The sequence below is a fragment of the Rhea americana genome, unplaced genomic scaffold (genome assembly GCF_003343005.1).
Source record: "Rhea americana isolate MKP2758 unplaced genomic scaffold, rheAme1 scaffold_2, whole genome shotgun sequence".
NCBI lineage: Eukaryota > Metazoa > Chordata > Aves > Rheiformes > Rheidae > Rhea > Rhea americana.
Genome location: NW_028186149.1, coordinates 16,028,225 through 16,046,533, shown reverse-complemented (window position 1 = coordinate 16,046,533; position 18,309 = coordinate 16,028,225). Strand labels below are relative to the sequence as shown.

General features: G+C 36.1%; 1 protein-coding gene across 5 annotated transcripts in view; it reads right to left on the bottom strand.

Moving 5' to 3' along the window:
* PTBP2 (polypyrimidine tract binding protein 2) overlaps nucleotides 1-17,230 on the bottom strand; it is a 52,333-nt gene extending 35,103 nt beyond the window's left edge. For 4 of the 5 annotated variants that reach the window (XM_085303613.1, XM_085303614.1, XM_085303615.1 and 1 more), the window contains exons 1-2: nucleotides 17,196-17,224; nucleotides 4,659-4,734 (exon numbers count right to left, since the gene is read on the bottom strand). In XM_085303613.1, coding sequence (XP_085159739.1) covers nucleotides 4,659-4,680 — 22 coding nt within the window. In that variant the 5' untranslated portion in view covers nucleotides 4,681-4,734; nucleotides 17,196-17,224. Of the gene's footprint in view, nucleotides 1-4,658; nucleotides 4,735-17,195 lie in introns of all 5 variants that reach the window. The other variant, XM_085303617.1, reaches the window with a different exon arrangement.
* Nucleotides 17,231-18,309: the final 1,079 nt, after the last annotated feature.

The following is an 18,309-nucleotide window of genomic DNA, read 5'->3' as shown; positions in this document are numbered from 1 at the left end:
CTACATCCATTAAAAATTGGTTTTGTACATTTCAGCAACGCAGTTCATGGCACAAGTACCTTCATACCTTTAACTATTTCAGGACTTCTATCAAGCATTCCTGTATCTGAAAGGAAAACTAATCAAAATTGAACACAAAGGTAAATTCATCACAGAGGAATCATCATTTCCAGTTTAAGAAAATAGGACTTCTTTTCCCCCAAGGTTTAAAAGCTGAAGAATAAGCAGCAGTGCACAGTGGTGTATTTAACAGACAAAGCACTACAAGATGAAAAAAATATTTTTATCTGTACTTACGTAGAATAACTTAGTYTGTGCATAATGCTATAAAACCACATTTTAATTCACCTAAACTACCTTTCATCAAGTCCTTATATGCTGCACAACATCAAAAAACAAATTCACAGTTCTGAAGAGTGGGTTACGCTCTCCAAAAAGACTTGAACCAAGCAAAATTTGGATAGAATACAAGAACAGACTTTTACAGTATTTTCAAAAAAGCTGAACAACAACACTTATGAACCACGTTTTTCACAATATCACTTCAACACTGCAATATCAGCTATGCTATAAGGCTCAAAAATTTAAACAACTAAAGTCATAAAACTTTTCAAAAGGCCCAGATATTTTCTGAACTGGAACCTTACAAGCTGTCATCCTTCACAATATGTTCAGATGTGGTAGACGGGATTTTCCCTTCAAATGTTTATAGGACAATGTTCTTCCATATTGTTCATAAACTACTTTCGTAAATCCTATTTTTGTATGTTTAAATATACATGCTCAACTTAAATGAAACTCCTTTGAGGATGCAGGCAGTAAATCAAATATCCAGAAGAAAACAGCAAATGCAAGGGTACAGAAGTAAACGGAACCAGAATTCAAAAGGAAGTCATCCTCAATTAACCAAAAGACCAATTCTCTTTTAAGGCAGTTCTTTTGTAAAAGACACACRATGTACTTGGATAGTAACTGTACTGACATCTATTGCAAATTAAAAGTACTCCTAATTTCCTTTTATCTACATAGTCTAGTCTAGATTATCTACGTAGTCTATCTACATAGATACCAAAGCTGTTTAAAAGTCAGTCAGGGATCAGGCCTCTTAATTTCAGCAATGAATTTCATCCTACAGACATGCTGGCATTTTCCTTACTTCCATATTAATCAAATAACTAGTGGTTCAAATTATCAATAAGAATGAAAAAAGTCGGGTTTTTTTCCTCCTCAATCTTGCAAGCAGGRGCTGGGGGAGAGGGGTCAAAAAAAGCAGGGGGAGAGATTTGAATATAAGAGACCCCACACAGCAGAGAAAGTAGCACAGTCACTAGAATACTCTGTGCAATTGAAGGGAATTTGAGGAACAGGAGAACTACATGCACACACATGCTATCACTGTAATTAAAAGTCGGAATGATCGCTTCTAAAAACATTTAACTTCAACCTTACCCTTAAAAACATGTCCCTCAAAAAAAAACACTCACTTCCGTGAACAGGTCACTTTTTGGACAAGTCAGCCGATTAGTTAAAACAAGTAAATGGTATTTCTATAGCAAAGATTTAGAAGGAAATGAGGAAGTGATTCGTAAGTTTTAGTTGTAAGTTTAAGCCTGTTAGGGCACTGCTGGTGACATCTACGTTTTCTGGATTGAGCATTTTTATAAGGCTTAGAGGATTATGAAAGTAAACTGCTTCTTTCTTCTGTTCATCTAGATATCAGTTTGGAAAATATCATGGGATCAGATAGTGAAAATGTCAAGGTCAAAACCAGAAAAAGTTTCTATGTGCTGCAAAAAACAATAGCCAGATCTCATAAAATCATGACACTTCCAAACTATAGAGAAAGAAAAAACATGGACAAGCATTATTAGTTTTAATAGTTATAAGTAGTTTAACTTCTGAAATGTGCCTCCTTTACAAGGAGGTTGATCAATATTTACGGATTCTCTTCATAGGTACTAGAATATTTGAGGAAGATTCATCACTACGATGCCTTGGTTCCAGCAGAAAAACTATGTTCATTAAAGTTTTAAGTTATTCTAGATAAAAATTTAATAGCAGAGAGCTTAAACAAAAGAGGAGGATATATTTATCTTCTGGACCTAAGGAATACCTAGAACTGTTTAGCTTTGGGAAACTGGTACAGAAAAATCAACATACTGGTTCCCCTTTCTGATCTAATTTTTCAGAATCTAATCTTGTCAAGGAAATAGTACAAGTCTGGAAAAAGTACTTCCTGCCTTCTAATAAACAGGACAGTTACAAGATGATAAATTCAAAACTAGAAACTGAACTGGGGATTTAACCCTAATCTACAGGTGTGTTTTATGCCATTTATCAAAGTCTGACAGGTGGAAAATAAATTTAAATACACTCAAAAAAAGTTAACACACCAACAACATACCCAGCCTGCCCACAACACAGCTGCCCATCCCCATGACCTCTGCAGGGAATGACCTGAACTATAATACTGCATTCAGTTCCCCTCTCCCCTTCCCGGATTATTTCCCTCCTCCCCTACATAATTTATGTTACACAGTATAAAAACTTTCATAATAGTCACTGATATTACAGGAGCTTATTTGAGGCCACAGCTATCTGTTAATTTCATCATTTTTCAGAAGCCATTTATGATGCTGGATGCCTGGAAACATATCAAGAAGACTCACTTATGTAAAATGTAAAGAATTAGTTCATTTGAAAACTGTCCCCCAATTCTTATTCTTTGATTAAAACAAAAAAAAATCCCCCACAAAAAAAACAAATAAAAAGAGAAATAACCACACACACACCCAGCCCCAAATAGCGTAAAGGGGGAACCAACAACAAAAACACCCAGGAATAATAAGAGGTCATCAAGACAGCAAACTTCTAACTCCACATAACAGAATCAAAGCTCTCTTACAACTATTTTTACAGCTCTTACAATGAAGAGGAAGGTGAAAGACTTTTGAGAAGATATTTCTATTTAAAATGTTAGGCTTCTTAAAAATGGTTATGTGTTTTTTTCTTCTAAGAAAGCAAAACTAGCAATAATTTTTACTTTAAAATCTATCTTTAGCTTTAAAAGTCTTCCCAATGATAAGTTAAACCACATTTAGTTTTCTGAACTAAAAGTTTTTCTGAAACTACATGCAAATTTTTTAGGAAAAAATAGGTTTGCCCTGATAATGGAGAATAACCCCAAGGCCCCTCCTCAAAAACTCACAACCCAAACTTCAATTGATTCGAGCCTCTCATTTACTAAAGCAAACTGCTGAAACAGTATTATCTCAAATTGCAGAGAACGCTAAGAAAATAAAAACGAAAACAGGGAGTTCTTTGAGAACCAGAAGGAACTCAGAAAAGCAGGAGACAAATGAGTCTTCTGAAGGTATAAAATTGTTGTAAATGCACTATGCTTATTTTTGATTTGTGCCAAAGAACCATCACCCAGTCAGTGGAAGTGGTTCGGCTCTATTCTGCCCCCACATTCCTTCCCCCTGCACTGCACAGGATCTAGCAGTTGTGCAGCCATACAACTCATCAGCAGAAGCATCCAATGGAAGAGCTATACTTTTTGGCAAGATAGTTTAATGTTAGATCAGCTCATCTTTCAAGTGCATAAACATGCCAATGTAAGGAGTGATGCAGAGGCACAAGTTGTTTCCCCTGCCACCCTTGGTAGAAAGATAGGAAGAGAGCATGCAGAACTGCCCTTTCGAGCAACAGCTAGAAAGGAGGGTGGGAGATGAAACTGAACCCTGAATCCAAATCTTATTGCTGGATTAATAGGAAAGAGATGGGAAAAAAAGTAAATAAAGAGGAAAAAGTTGTCTGATTATATAAATGGCTACCCTGCCCTACACATAAACATGGAAAAAGAAAATATATTATGCTCATTAAAGCAACAACTAGGCAACTACTTGGGAATCTCACATCGGGCCATGAACTATTTCATCCACATCTCTGAGGAAAGAGGAGAAAAAGTAAACATGCGTGACCAAAAAAAAAAAAAAAAAAAAAAAAGAAAAGCAAAGCAAGACATGAACTGTCCAAAGGAACTGGATACAAGTTCAGCACGCAGGAGCAAAAACTGCCGCATATTATGTGCCAATTCATTAAAAGCCTTTGTATCTAGCATCATCAGAAAAGATGAGAACGCTCTCACTTTGCACTGGCATTATGAGATTCTAAAGCTGTTCCCTCGGACTGAAGTAGCAAAAATGAAGCTTCTTGCAATTTAAATGAGAACAAAGGAATTTTTGTTTTCCTAAAACTATGCTAAACTATGGAACAGGAACAGTATTCTTAGTAGCAATGCCCAGATTAGCAAATGCATACATGTGAAAAGGCTGACATACTATTAGAGTTGTTTACTTTTGCTTGGTAGTTGTGATTCCCTACTTCCTTACGGAAGGCAGCTGTACAAGATAAGTGTAATTTTTCATGCCTTTACCCACCAACAATTTATTGTATAGATACCTAAAAGCTGCCTTTTGTTTTATGGATTACTCTTGTCAGATACCCAAGGTTTGTGAGTAGATAYAAGGTCACTTAAGTCTGGTGCATGCCAACAGTTAACACAATGGGTTCTGGTTTCAGTATTTTCCCCTTGTAAACAGGAAATGAGTCCAAGAATAAACGACAGATTTCTCCTTTGAAATGGCATCACTTACCAGTAACTACCATGCTGCTCATGTTAGAGTTCGGGCTATTGAGTACACTGCCTGAAAGAAGTTCGTCAGATCCTCTCTAAAAAGAAAGAGACAGTAAGAGATTTTTTTCCTCTATTTTATATTTTTAAAGATGATATTAAAAATGTCAGTTTGACAGGGAAAACCTTTAGAAGAACTTAAGCAAGCATAACCAAACCTATTTTGCTTTGGCAGATTTCCTCTTAAGATATGTAGAACAATTTAAACTCCAAGTAAAGCAGTATATTTATAAGGCAATCTTTGAAATAGGAGCTGCTTAAGCACAGTTGTTTCACCCACCACTGAAATGTAGCCACCTCCAGAGACAATGAGAATTGCTGAACAATAAGTCTGTTTGGCATTTCAAATTAAGTTATATCTAGCTGAAATTGTAAGGAAAAGCTATACAAATAGAAATGTCAAGTTTAGTTCAAAGACTATTTTCAAAGACTTTCTTCATTGGAAATTAGCAGGTTTTGGTTTGGAGGTACCCATCTGTCCTGCAAAACATACTTGGGGCCAGGTAGTTACATCTTCTTTTTAATTTTTTATTTGATACTTGTTGTATTAGAATTAAATAGTCTTTTTAAGGTGACTTGRAAGTGGACTGCAGCAGTCAGAGGAGGGTCTATATTGAACACTTAGAAATAATCCTTTCCTCTCAAGTCATAAGATGGGCACTGCAACTAGACAAAGCTGAAGAAGCTTCTGCTCCTTTCCCCTCCAACCGCTCCCCCCACCTTGTTTTAAAATCAGATTTCACCTCTCAATTACCAAGTTTCACATTCTTTCTCTCTCCCTCTCTGTTAGATATCTTAAATTTACTCCTTCTACCATCTTTCAGGGTAAATAAGATTCTGATGAAACAAGTACCATTTTTAACCAAGGGGTGAGTAGGAGGCAGAGAAGCCCCCAACATATTCAGGTCTTCTGTAATTAAAAAACATACACAAAAGTTTTTAAAAGCACATAAACCTCACATCCTTTAAAGGTTATCTTTGATTGCTTATTGGATCTTTCCCTACTTCAAATATTTCCCTTATCACCAGCACCACTACTCCAGATCCCTGCTAAGACTGAGAAGAGGAAAGAAATCAGTTACTACCTATCTTCAAAAAGTAAGTGCTTTTCATTACGCTATGGACACTGTAATAGACTCTCAAAGGAAGTGAGCAAACACATCTTACATGGTATTCCGTAACGCATACTAAACTAAGATATCACATTTCCTGACTATGTGGTTGCAAGATGCACAAAATAAAACTGTTTTACCATCCACTGTACTTACAAAACAGGAATTTCAGCATGTTGAAATCTGTTTATTCCACATCTAAAATCCAGAAACTCTTAGAAAGAGGATATATACATGTAGGCTTACAAAAAGCCACTAAAGTTTTATTTTTTAACATCAGCCCTGAATTTTATACAGATTATTGAATACTCTTAGCTTCCTAGAGTACATAAAAGCAACAAAGCTGTGCCTATCAAATCAACAACATAGATTTCCTTTAAAATTGAGTAACACYCAACAAGAAGTCTCGTCCCTCTGAATGTTAAGAGCAGATCTCCAGTAAGATGCAACTAAACAAAAATTTAGCTGGACAAAATTGAGAGGAGTCAGTAGTTACACAAGCTCTGCAATACTCAAACTACGTTACTCCTCACTGTAACCATTATATACTGACACCAGACATTTAGTATAGGCTGAAACATAAGCACTCTTTTCTCCTTAAGGATCTGTTTTTTCCAATACAATTTGCATGGGTAGAATATCTCAAAGTTCAAGATCACTAGTGAGTTAACTCACTTGGTGATAGCTGCGGTCATTTCTGCTCACAGCTATCTACCCAGTCTCGCTTGAAAGCCCTTGTCTGTTGCCTGGACAGGCAGAAGCACCACCAGAGAATAATTCAGTKTATAGTCAGGCATAATAAGATAATTCAGCAGCAATTTTGGTCTTCCTTAGTATGCCAGCATACATCTGCAGTGGTTCAGCAGTTGCTACCCAAAGAGCTGAAATATCCCCAGTACCATACAAACACTCTTCCAAAAACATGGAAAAAGTTTTGGGATTCTGAAATATCTCAAATCACAGTTTCAGAAATACTTGAAATTTGTTTGATACACCTTCAGCTTCAAGAAGTTATTTTTCTGAACAACTCCTGACAAGTGGAACATGAGTGATTATATAAACTTAGAGTAAATCAGGCTTTCTAAAGCTGTTGAATTGTTAATAAGTAAGAGGAGCAAAAAAGTTAGTTAATGAATAGACTAAAAGATTCAGTTACTGTGTTTCATGTACAGAGCTAAAAAAAACTTCTCGTTACTTTGAAATGCATCATTTTGCATTCTATGAATATGTTCAGACAGTCATGAAATTTTTTGTCATTATAATTCAAAAAGCTTAAAATTTTGTTTCAGAAGAACAAGTAAATGTTATACTGCCATGCATCACAAATCCTATAGCATTTGTTCTGTTTTTACAAAGCAGAGCATTCACAGGTCTGATGCACAGATGTACAATTCCTATGTGGAATCTTATTCCAGGTCATCACAAAATCCTGAGTATATAGCAAATCTCTTCAAATTCACTCTCACAAATACTTGCCACAGTTTTGCTAAAAGACAAAGATACCTTGCTATGTGACTAGACAATCTTACTAAATACATGTATCTATTTTTCCTTAATGATACTCAAGCAGTATACACGTCCCTGTTCATCATTCAATATGTAACTTTTAAGTATCTTTTGCTGAATAGCTGGTTTTAATGTTTTGTATACAGAGTGGTTGAACTACAAATTAAAAGCAAAGCTGTCTGGTAAGCGTTATTTATGTCAAAAGGACCACCTTAAGATGACTGTTGCCAATTCTAAAGCCATACCTAGCAATTTAACACAAGGGTTTCAAGTAAGTCAGTGTACATTCTTACATGGACTGGCACTGCTATGTGACAGAAGTACTTCCTAAATTACAGCAGAGATAAATACTTATTTTACTTCATTCAGTAAAGATCAGACTTTACTCATTTTGACTCTGGGCTTTTTTTAAAAAAATTATTTATTAGTAATACATGCATTTTCCTTTGAGGAGGCTAGGCGAAAAAGAAGTTCATTCTGCTGAGGTGCTGAGGGCAAAGTTCTTCATCACTCCGCTATCTCACAAGTGAGTTTCAGAATTATAACCTATTTCCCAAGCATCTTGTACATTTGCTAGTTGTATTCTCAAGCACAACACTTCCACAAGCCAAATCCTATAAAATATAGGACATTTCAACTAATTTAGGCCAGTTCTATGGAGCGTTTCAGGTATAAGGAACCAAAGCTTGGACCTCTGAGAGACAATATAGTGAACCAGATTCAATAAATAAAGGAAGACCCAAGAGTTCACTTAATGCTTCTCCCTAAACAAAAGCAGTTTCTTTCCAATCGTAGACAGCAAAGGAAAGTTTCTGAAATAGCAACACAGTAGAGAGTAACTGAATTATCAATTTTCGTATGAGGGAAACGGATCATAAAAGGCAAAAGTAAGAGCAAAGTGCTACTGTCCTATTAACAGATCATTTTTCGACAGCTACTCTTCAACAGCAGGAGTTTTTAGTTCCATCCTTCTACTCTTACCAGTGCCAAGACCACCATTAATGCCTATTAATTTTATTAAAAACTAGAACATTAGCTATTCAGACCAGCTATAGCCAGAATATTTATTCACGAAACCAACAACTGCCAAACTATTACCAAAAGTAACTCAAGACAACTATCAAACTTGCTTCCTAGGGAGTGATCCTTAAAAGTTCTTGCAGAGTCAATACTCTTTCCAATGAAGTATGTGTTATATCACCCTGGCCCCAGTGACAGATACTTTCTATATATGGTGTGAAAACAGAAATGAATGTATGGCTTTAACCAACCACTGAAATTACCATGCAAAACTGACATGTAGGATCATTTTTCCAATAGGTGAAAAACTGACCATCTTAGACTCTGAATATGTGTGGGGGGGGGGGGACAAAACACTTTCATATATAGAAACATTGTTTTATGTATTGTAAATTGAATACACCATTTCTACACTTCAGTTGTTTTCTATAAGCAAATACAGTTCTTTTTACATACTCTGGCTCTTCTACAACTCACAAAATCAATTATAAGAAGAAAGAAGAAAAGCATTTTGCTTAGCAAATTAACCACTTTGTTCCTTGCTTTAATAGTCATAACTAACTCAGAATCCCTTACTACCTACAACAGCACTTCAGATGTTCTTTTCCATAACAGATTATAATAAAGTTTCAAACTATCTCAAATTATATTAAGTATCTATGTGATGCCTTTCCACAAGGCATTACAGTCATACCATCCTTCTGAATGATCAAAGAAAACCACTATTCAGAAGGCTTTGCCAACTATTTTCTCCCACATTCCAGACAAGACTTGAAATTTCATTTAAACACCTTCCCCTGTATTATTACATGCAAGGCCAAAAAAAAAAGATATCTATTAACAACTTGCTAATCTTGGCTTGGTAACTAGTAAAGAGGTTTCATCTTTTAAAGAACAGATTTTTTTTTTTTGACAGATATTTATGAGAGACATTATCAGCTCTTTCCTAGTAACTGAATGTTTTTGAAGAGTCTGGTTGGAAGAACTAAACTTAATATAAAAAAGTCTAAACTGCAGAAGGCTTACCAGATTCACTTGTGGATGCAAGCCTCTTTCAACATTTCAAAAACACTAAACTTGGTACTACTAGAAACAGTAAACAAATGAACAAACCACAATTATGTTGAAAAGTCAAAAGCAACACCTAAATGCATTTAAGTCCTAGCAGAAACAATGCTGAGATACTGAATATCACTCAGCTATTGAAAAAATACATTTTCTCAGTATCTGAGTATAACTCCTCGAATTTGTGGCATTCCAGTTTACTGATATTATAAACTTCTCAAAAACAGGATGCTCTCCCCATCCCATCTGATGAAAGGGGAAAAAAAGGGAATTGTAGCTGCACTACACACTTAACCAGTCACTGTCAGCCTACAGGCATGAATTTCCCAAGGGGTATGACAAGCCAGGAGACAGATCTCACAATTTAAAGAAATGTAACAGCACTGTGAAACACTTCATTTCTAACAACACCTGGGAACAATTTAAAAGAAAAAGCCAGAAACCTAATAGCATGGAAGAAGAGTAAGAGCATCTGAAAATTTCAACATAGTCACTTGACTCATTCCACTCCAGACAACACACTTACAAACCCACTGCTTCAATATTAAGAGACGGAATTAACTTTGGRACTAGATATTGGAAAGAACAGACAGTACCATTTAAACCCCTCAGACACAGCATTTGTAAACTCTGTTCAGTTTACATATGCGGTAGATCAGTATTTAATGAACGCTTCATTTCAACAGGATACATTTTTAATGAAATACCCCTTATTTATAGGACGTATTTGACTTCCCTTACACTGATTTTTAAACACTACTATCAGAACACATGCTCCAAAATAATGAATAGACTTTTACGCATCTTGGACATATAGGATCACAGAATTAGAAAACTCATCTGAGACAGGACAAGCCAGGTTCAGACGTACAATCTGAAAGAAATTCTATGTGATTCATAGGTATTTTAATGAAGAGATAATAAGCCTATAAGTGAAACTCTGTGCTTTGTAAAACAATACATACAAGGAGTAAGTCTACTTGATTTTTAACTAGACTATCTATATTAGTGCAAGATCTTGTAAAATAAGATCAAGAAATCCATGGGTGATTAATTACTAAAATATTTTAACAGTGTTTTTACATTCAGTATGAAATAATTGGATAATATGACCATCTCTCCATACTCATCCTCTAAATACTTTTTCTCCCCACTTCATTTTTCATGCTGTCCCCAGCTAACCATATATTGTTTTTACTTCCTAAAAACTAATTAAAATATTTTCATGCTCACACAAATTCAGTAAGGAGCTGGTAGAAAATTAGCCTTTTTGCTTATATCAATGTTAGGCAAGGTATGTCACGTATCTAATTTACGGAGACGCAGTTTGCTCCAAGTATTCCGATTTTTTGCAACCAAGGGAATCCGAAGGTTTTAAATTAAAAATATTTAAAGACAAGCCTAAATTCCTCTGAAAAATCCTGTAAGCTCTCAATCAAAACACAACACAAGAAAGAACCAACATGTCCAAGGACTATGCTGTACTCCACTAAATCAGAGAGCTTGGGAGTCAAGAACCAAGTCTCCACTTAACCCATGGGGTTCAGTCTCATTTTCAAGCCTTGGAACTTTCAAGTAACAAGAGAACATGCAAAAGCCTAGTCCAATACTAGTCAAAACTTCAAACATTCAGGACCAAGCAGACAAACAATATTTATTCCAGCATTTCAGATTTTCTATTCCACTTTTATCAGCATAGAAAGCATTATTTTGAAGCAGTACATATTTGGTAATGAACTAAAATAAGTGAAAATAACCCACTAGAGCTAAATCAGCATACCAATTGGATAATAGCGGCACCTACAAGTATGGACCTTCCACAGCAGTCTATGTATTCCAAAAAGAAGATGCAAGATGAAGGCATTTCATCTTTACTGCTCTGCTATTTCACCATAATTAACACAAAGTTAAATGCTAGTGCTACGCAACTATCTCTAAGTCAATCCTCAAGTTACTCACAGAAAAGCTTATTTCATGAAAAACTAAAAAAAAAAGCTGATAGGGATTTAGGGAGGGGGAGAGGGCTTGTAGCTGTAAGTGTACAAAGACAATTCCCTAAAATAAACACCACAATCCCCTGAACAAACTGCAATCTGAGCCAATACTGCCACTAAAATCAACAGTCCTATCTTCCCCCTGGCCCAAGCATATTCTTCCTATACTATCCTCCCCAATTCTCTATTGTTACAAGTATTTCTGTAACCACATGGCAAAATGTTTTGGAACAAAAATATAAATTAACAGTTTTACTTTAAAAAATTTAAAAGCTTATGTTTTATTAAAAAAACAGAACTCATTAGTGTGTCAAATAAGCTTTACCCTGCTCAAGTTCCCAAGACAAGTTTGTGAAGTGGCTGCATAAACACTTGTGCCAGAAGTAGTAGCACAAGTGTAAGGAGAAAGCACCTTTGGTGGAACACTGCCTAATTCACTTGTGAAAGCGTGACTCAAAGCACTAAGAAAAGGGAAAGACATTTTCACACTGGTAGTGGTTGATATTTCCCAGGCTGGATGCAGGTAATCCTACAAATCCCCTCGGTTAAGGGGTAAATATAGGTTTTTTTGGGTTTTTTTTTTTTTGTTGTTTTTGGTTTTTTGTTTTTTTTTTGTTAAAAAGGAAAAATCCGTCACTGATTGGAAGTCACGTATATCAAAACACGTTATAGTATGTTAAGCTTTTCTTATGACAATACCTATCTGCTATAAAGCACAACTTGATTTTCAACATTTTTTCCCTCCTCTCCAGTTTCAGCTTCTTGTATTTTTGCACATGCATGATGGCAGCAGAACAAGCATTTTAAGAAAACAAAGAAGCTATGGAGAAAAAAAAGTGAATAAACTAATATTAAAATCATAAATACTAAATCACAGTTTAAACAGGGTCAATTCACAGAAGTTAACTGTTAAAAAGGGAGTGAGCGTCTTCAACTGCAACAACTATTTTTTTAGTCACCACTGACACCTTCTTTGTAGCAACAACAAAATATTACTGCTGAAAAGACAAGTCTAATGCCAGCTCTGAACTTCTGAATTAGGTCATACTTTATTCTTATATCACTGCTAGAAATTTTTATGTATTTTTTGCTTTCTCCTTTTACTATAACCAAGAATTATTAAAGACAAAACTTGATTTAAAAACATTATCCTAGCCAACATAAAATTAAAAGACAGTTCCTCCAATCTTCAGAAGTAAACTTCAGGAAATATTTTAAGCCTGTGCATACTGTGAAAAACATACAAATACAAGCGATTTCTTCTTACCASTCACTTGATATAAATCTCCAGAATGAAAGTAGCAAAGACAAAAAGCTGCATTAAAAACAGAAGAAAAAAAAAAAAAAAAAGAAGAAGAAACTGAAAGGAGAAAGGTATTTCAATACTTTTCCTTTCCTTAGGGATGGCTTTAACGCATCTTCTGAGAACTAGGATTTCTTAAGTATTCTTTTTACTTGTCTTTTCACTATATTGAGACTTCTTGTTTGAAATATCTACAGTACATCCAAGGTATGTTTCCACTACCTAATCATTAGTAGCAAAAAGGAGGTGGTGTTCTATAACTTTATAGAGAAGAGACTGCCTTTCAGAATTTGTGATAAAAAACAAAGCAAACAAAAACAAAAAAGAAACCTGAATAATGCTTCAAGAGTCCTTACAAAAACTGCTACTCTGTGTCTCTTCCTTTTTTCCACCAGCTCAGACTTCTTTAAAACATGTTGTTTTAGCTTCTAGTCTTCCTGCACACTGTTAAGTTTCAACAGACAGAAAAGAAGAGGGACTTAAAGACACATTACTGTTTGGAAAAATATTAGGATTTGTTAGGCCAATACTTCTTAGTATCTCCTACCTACCCAAGCACAACCAAAACATAAAAAGAATCCTCTCAGATCTTAAGCTTACTGTAAATGTTGATAGCCTGATTTTTGGAGGGAAAGACTGTTCCCATATCTTCAAGTGAACTACGTTCACCAACATACTTTAGCCTTCTCTCCTAGATATAATTAGGGCTGGCCACTCTTGCTAACTGAAGCTCTTTCTTTGGTCAGTGTAGCCCAATGCAGTGTTTATGGATGTCACAAATTCCCAAATGCTATGTACCAAATTATACATCCATGGGGAACAGGTGCTTCTGTTCTCCCATCACGTAGAGTGGCAGTAGATTTCAGCCATTCTGAAATACGCAGTGCACAACACAAAATGAGTCATTCAATTTTCTGGGCCATGTTCACCACCCAGTCAGCACTTCATCCAGGAAAAAGACAATGTATCAGACTGAAGTGACCCACACCGAATAGACTAAAAGGGAAGGATCGTTTTCAGTATATACCAAAAGACCACCATAGGTTACCCCCTGCACTCGTGTGATGTGTATTCCTTACATTATGTTTTATACCCTTCAGAAGATTCTCTTTTAACTACTGTAGAAAAAAGTTTCATATATTCACTTATTCAGTTGAAAAAAGACTATCACTACAAGTACCATATATATCATGGTTTATTTATCCAGATTAACTGCAAAGAAAACAAGACAGCACTTCAAAGTACAGGTTTTAGATTCCAATATTCAAATCTAYACAAATGTAAACTTAAAAATATAAATTAAAAAACAACTTAGAGGCACCCATTTTTATAAAAGTTGTCATATTTTATATAGAATGCTTTTGATGCATATAGCATTTCAAGAAGATGAATATGAAATTTTGAGTTACGTAATATACTACTTTGAAATATTTGATATTGAAATCTTTAGTTCATATTTTACATGAACTGCTCGTATCATTGGAGTTCACAAAATAACATCATATGCAAACTAAAAATTAGCCTTTGTATATTACTTTTTAAGTTATACTGTAAGTGCTGAACTGTATGTAAAGTGACATCTCCTTGCCTGCCTAAATTCTAGGTAAGCAGAACAACATATTACAGACAGAATCAAATACAGATAACTTCATACACACTTGCAGAACAAACGATTTCGTAAGTTCTGATGTTTTCAGAAGTTTAATGCACTGCTTCTTTGAAATAGACTGTAGCTGAGAAATGGACTTCCATCACTTACTTTGATTTTGGGCAGATCCCCACATTTACTCTGCATATACAGAAAAGCTACACCATGTTTTCAAACAGTATTGATCATTTTTTTCTGCTGCATTTTGTTCCTTAGCTTTTGGTATTACTTACTCCTGATTCAATATGTAAACAAAGACTGAACATTTAATGGTTTGACAAATAAATCTTTTTAATCAAATCAAAGTATACAGCACAAATTTGAAACTACTACCACTTACTTAACAAATCTCATTTTGGTAATAGCAGGTTTTGAGACTATATGACTCTTAATAAATATTCTAAAGCATTGTTTTCACTTTATACTTGCCTTGCCTATATGCATTTCCCAAAGATCAAAGCCTTTTTTTTTCTTTTTAATTTCAAAAACAACTCCCAGACCATACTAGTTAACTTACTACTACTCCTCTGGGAATGGATTTTAAAATATGACATAATTAAAACAGAATGTTTCTTTTTCTGCTTAAGAGAGAAACCAGCCAGAAAATAGCTAACGTTGTTTTCAGATGTGTACCAGTATCACTGATGATGACCGGATAAGTTGATCGCACACATGTACAGGTAAATCCTTGYCTATTTCCAGTGGCCCTCCAGTCCAGATGATTGCCAAAAGAGTACCAAAACTGCTGATACAATTCAGAATCAAAACTGACAGTCTGCCCATTCCAAAAGTACCCAAGAAAAAGGAGCAGACAAAGGAAAGGATAGATGAGTTCTCAACTGTCTCTATACCACCTATGGGTCAAGTTTTCCTTAATTTAAAAATGTCATTAATTCATCAAGACCAATGTGCAGTCATCAAAGAAAAAAAATCAAATATCTCACAATGCTTTCTACAAAATACGACTAAAGCTAACATCAGACTACCCCAAACTGCATATATCATTCAGCAGTTCCATTTTGCATTCTTACTAGTCTCCTGATTTGATGGCATAAGCTCAAGGAGACAGCCCAGCTTACTTCTTCCCTAACAAACAGCTTTCTTCAAAGACCATCCTCCTTTTTTGTTTACTCCCTATRCTGTTGTGCTCTTCTGGATTCTTTTATCACACAGCAAAGAATACATCTTGGTACTTCTGCATCTTTCGTGATATTTAATTTAATCACTATCCCTGACCTGTCTTGTCTTCCATCTTATTATCTTCCTTGTATTCATAATATGATTTCTACAGTCAGCAGAAAATAGCTGCTCTGTCCTTTGAAGCATCTTCATTTCATTGGATAGCTAATATTTGAAAATATTTCCTGAGTACACTACACACTTACAGCATGTTCAAACCACATACACATTTCATCAACTCTCAAATTACCATAAAAYGAACTCTCATATTCAAGAATGAAATTGATGCTGAATTTTTTTTCTCTTGAAGTACTTGAAGAACTTCAGAGTTTAAGATTCAGATAACACATGGATTACCTGGAATTGCTACTTTACACTAGACAAGATTGAAGATAGTTTTAAAATTCTTTTGCCCAAAACCTTTCCATATGTGTGGTTGTTTAGTTCAGAAAGACCTAAATTTCTTTAGCTATTCTTCCACACTCTCAAATACAYTCTAAAAAAGTTCTGAGTCAACATTTTGTTCTCCAAGGTAATGAGGAAACAATCTCTCCAGTTATAACTTCTGACTGGCACTAGCTCCCACAGAAGTAGCTTTCACAACTACATTTCTCTTTTGATTCAGTCATTTCAAGCTTGCCTGCAGTAAGTGCACTAACATGTGGAGCCAGAGAGGCCCAGAATCTATACAGGCATCTTACAACTCCTCCCAGAAGTAAGCTTGCTCAGAAATGAAATGTAAGTACATCCAACAGGGTGGCTGTTACAGCTACAGGCTAACTCTTACCTAAAAGCTAGTCCAAATCTAACAGGACCAATACTGAATCTGAACCAAACAGCTTTACTAGGCAAAACCTGGCTCACCATGCAGTTAGCACAAAACAGCTTCTGTTGTATCTATACTGCATGACTTCCTTTACAAAGTCCCTAGACATATACGCAGACTTAATTTCACGTTAGAAAACTTTCACCTCCACCACTGAAATACAATTCATTATGTGCATTCACCAGAAAAATCTAAAGTTCCCTTGTCACATATATCTTCATAGCCTCTGTATTTCTCAGTCTATTTCTGTGAAGTACTGATCTAATTCCTGCAATAGATCTGAACACAAAAGTGAAACCAATTGTATATTAACAACCATTAGAAAACTCCTGCTTTGTTATCGAAGTACAATATATTCATAATATATTCATAACTGAATTTGGCAGGTAGAAAGTAAAACAAAGCAAATGCCTGCTTCTCTGTCTACAAGACACACTCTAGCTCCTGTATTTTGTATTCTATTACAGATTGTCACTTCTTTTCTAACTTTACTAGTAGTTGTTTGGAAAAAGGGACAAGGGAAAGGAGGGAAGGGGGAAAAAACAGGCCTTTTACGGTCACCATGCAACAATGAGTTTCTTTTGAAAAAAGAAATCTGCAATATTAAGCTTTAAAATAAGAAGTAGATTCCAATACATYAATCTAAAACCACCATTTACAGTTCAGTGCCTATAGAAGTAGTTTGTAGAAAGCCTCCAATTTATCTCTGGGGATTTTTGGTTAATAAATTCTGCTGACTAAATGTCAGCTGATAATGAATGGTTAAAGTCTTACAACTTGCAATTACTCAAGTTAATCCATCTGTATCAACAACTTGCCCCCTTATTTGCAATATGTACATCCTACCTTCACACCAACTGCAACATCAGTGACAATGCTGTAAAGAAGAAAAAAAAAAGTCAATCGATTTATCCTCATAAAACCAACTAAAAATACATTCAAAGAACAGTATCAGAGGAGAAGTAGATAAGAAACAACTACATAAGTTACTGAGTTCCCTCAGCTTATACACTTCTCCAGAAGAGTCCAGAGTTTCAAGTAAACATTACTTTAAAGCAACACTACCAGAAGTATTTCTAGGAAACTCAGATTTCTGAACTACATCATAGTTCACAGACTGAGTGAAAATAAAACAATTTAACAATAAATACAGAACTTTCTCCCCCCCACCCACAACTTAACCAGACTTCAACACCACAGTCTATCCTGGAAGTTTTTACAGCAGAAAGCAACGAATGCATTTTCTAAATAGAGCCAAAAAAAAATGTATTGGCTAAATAGCACAAATTTAGTCACCRGGTCTACCTACACAGAACTCCAGGAAAAGCATCTCCAATAGGCCTCTCTTTCCTAGGGGGAGTGACATCGTAACTCATAGTACCTAACATAACTGGAATTCCAGAACTAACACAGACGCTTTATCGCCAAAAAGCAAAACAGGAGTGCATGAAAGCGTTCCCCAACCTCACAGCCATCAGAGGCACGACAGCCGCAACTCTCAGCATTATAACCACAAGTAACCATAAAAAGACTTTAAAACTCTGACAGCTGAAAGGCTGTATGCTTAAAGTGTACCAAAGAGACTGCTTCTGCGTGTGAAACAGATTAAACAACTTTACAGGGCGCCCGGCGACAGGGCGACGCTGCCTTTACCCGAAGGGCGGCCACGACGCCCCGCGGGCAGGCGGACCCCGCGGGCCGGGGCGCCGAGCCGCCCGCCTGGCCGGCTCCTTCAGCCCCTTCCCTTCTTTGGCTTCCCGGCCCGTCTCCAGCACGCACAAAGGCATCCTTCCACCTTGCGGGGGGAGGGGAAAGCCAGAGGGCTGTGAAGCACTTGCTGAAAACAAAAGCGCTTGACATCTGGCTCCCGCTGCTGTCGCTCCTCCTCTCCGGCCAGCTCCAAAACAAACCGAGCCCCACGCGGGGCGCCTCTCCCCAGCCCGGCGCCGAGGCGCGGGGG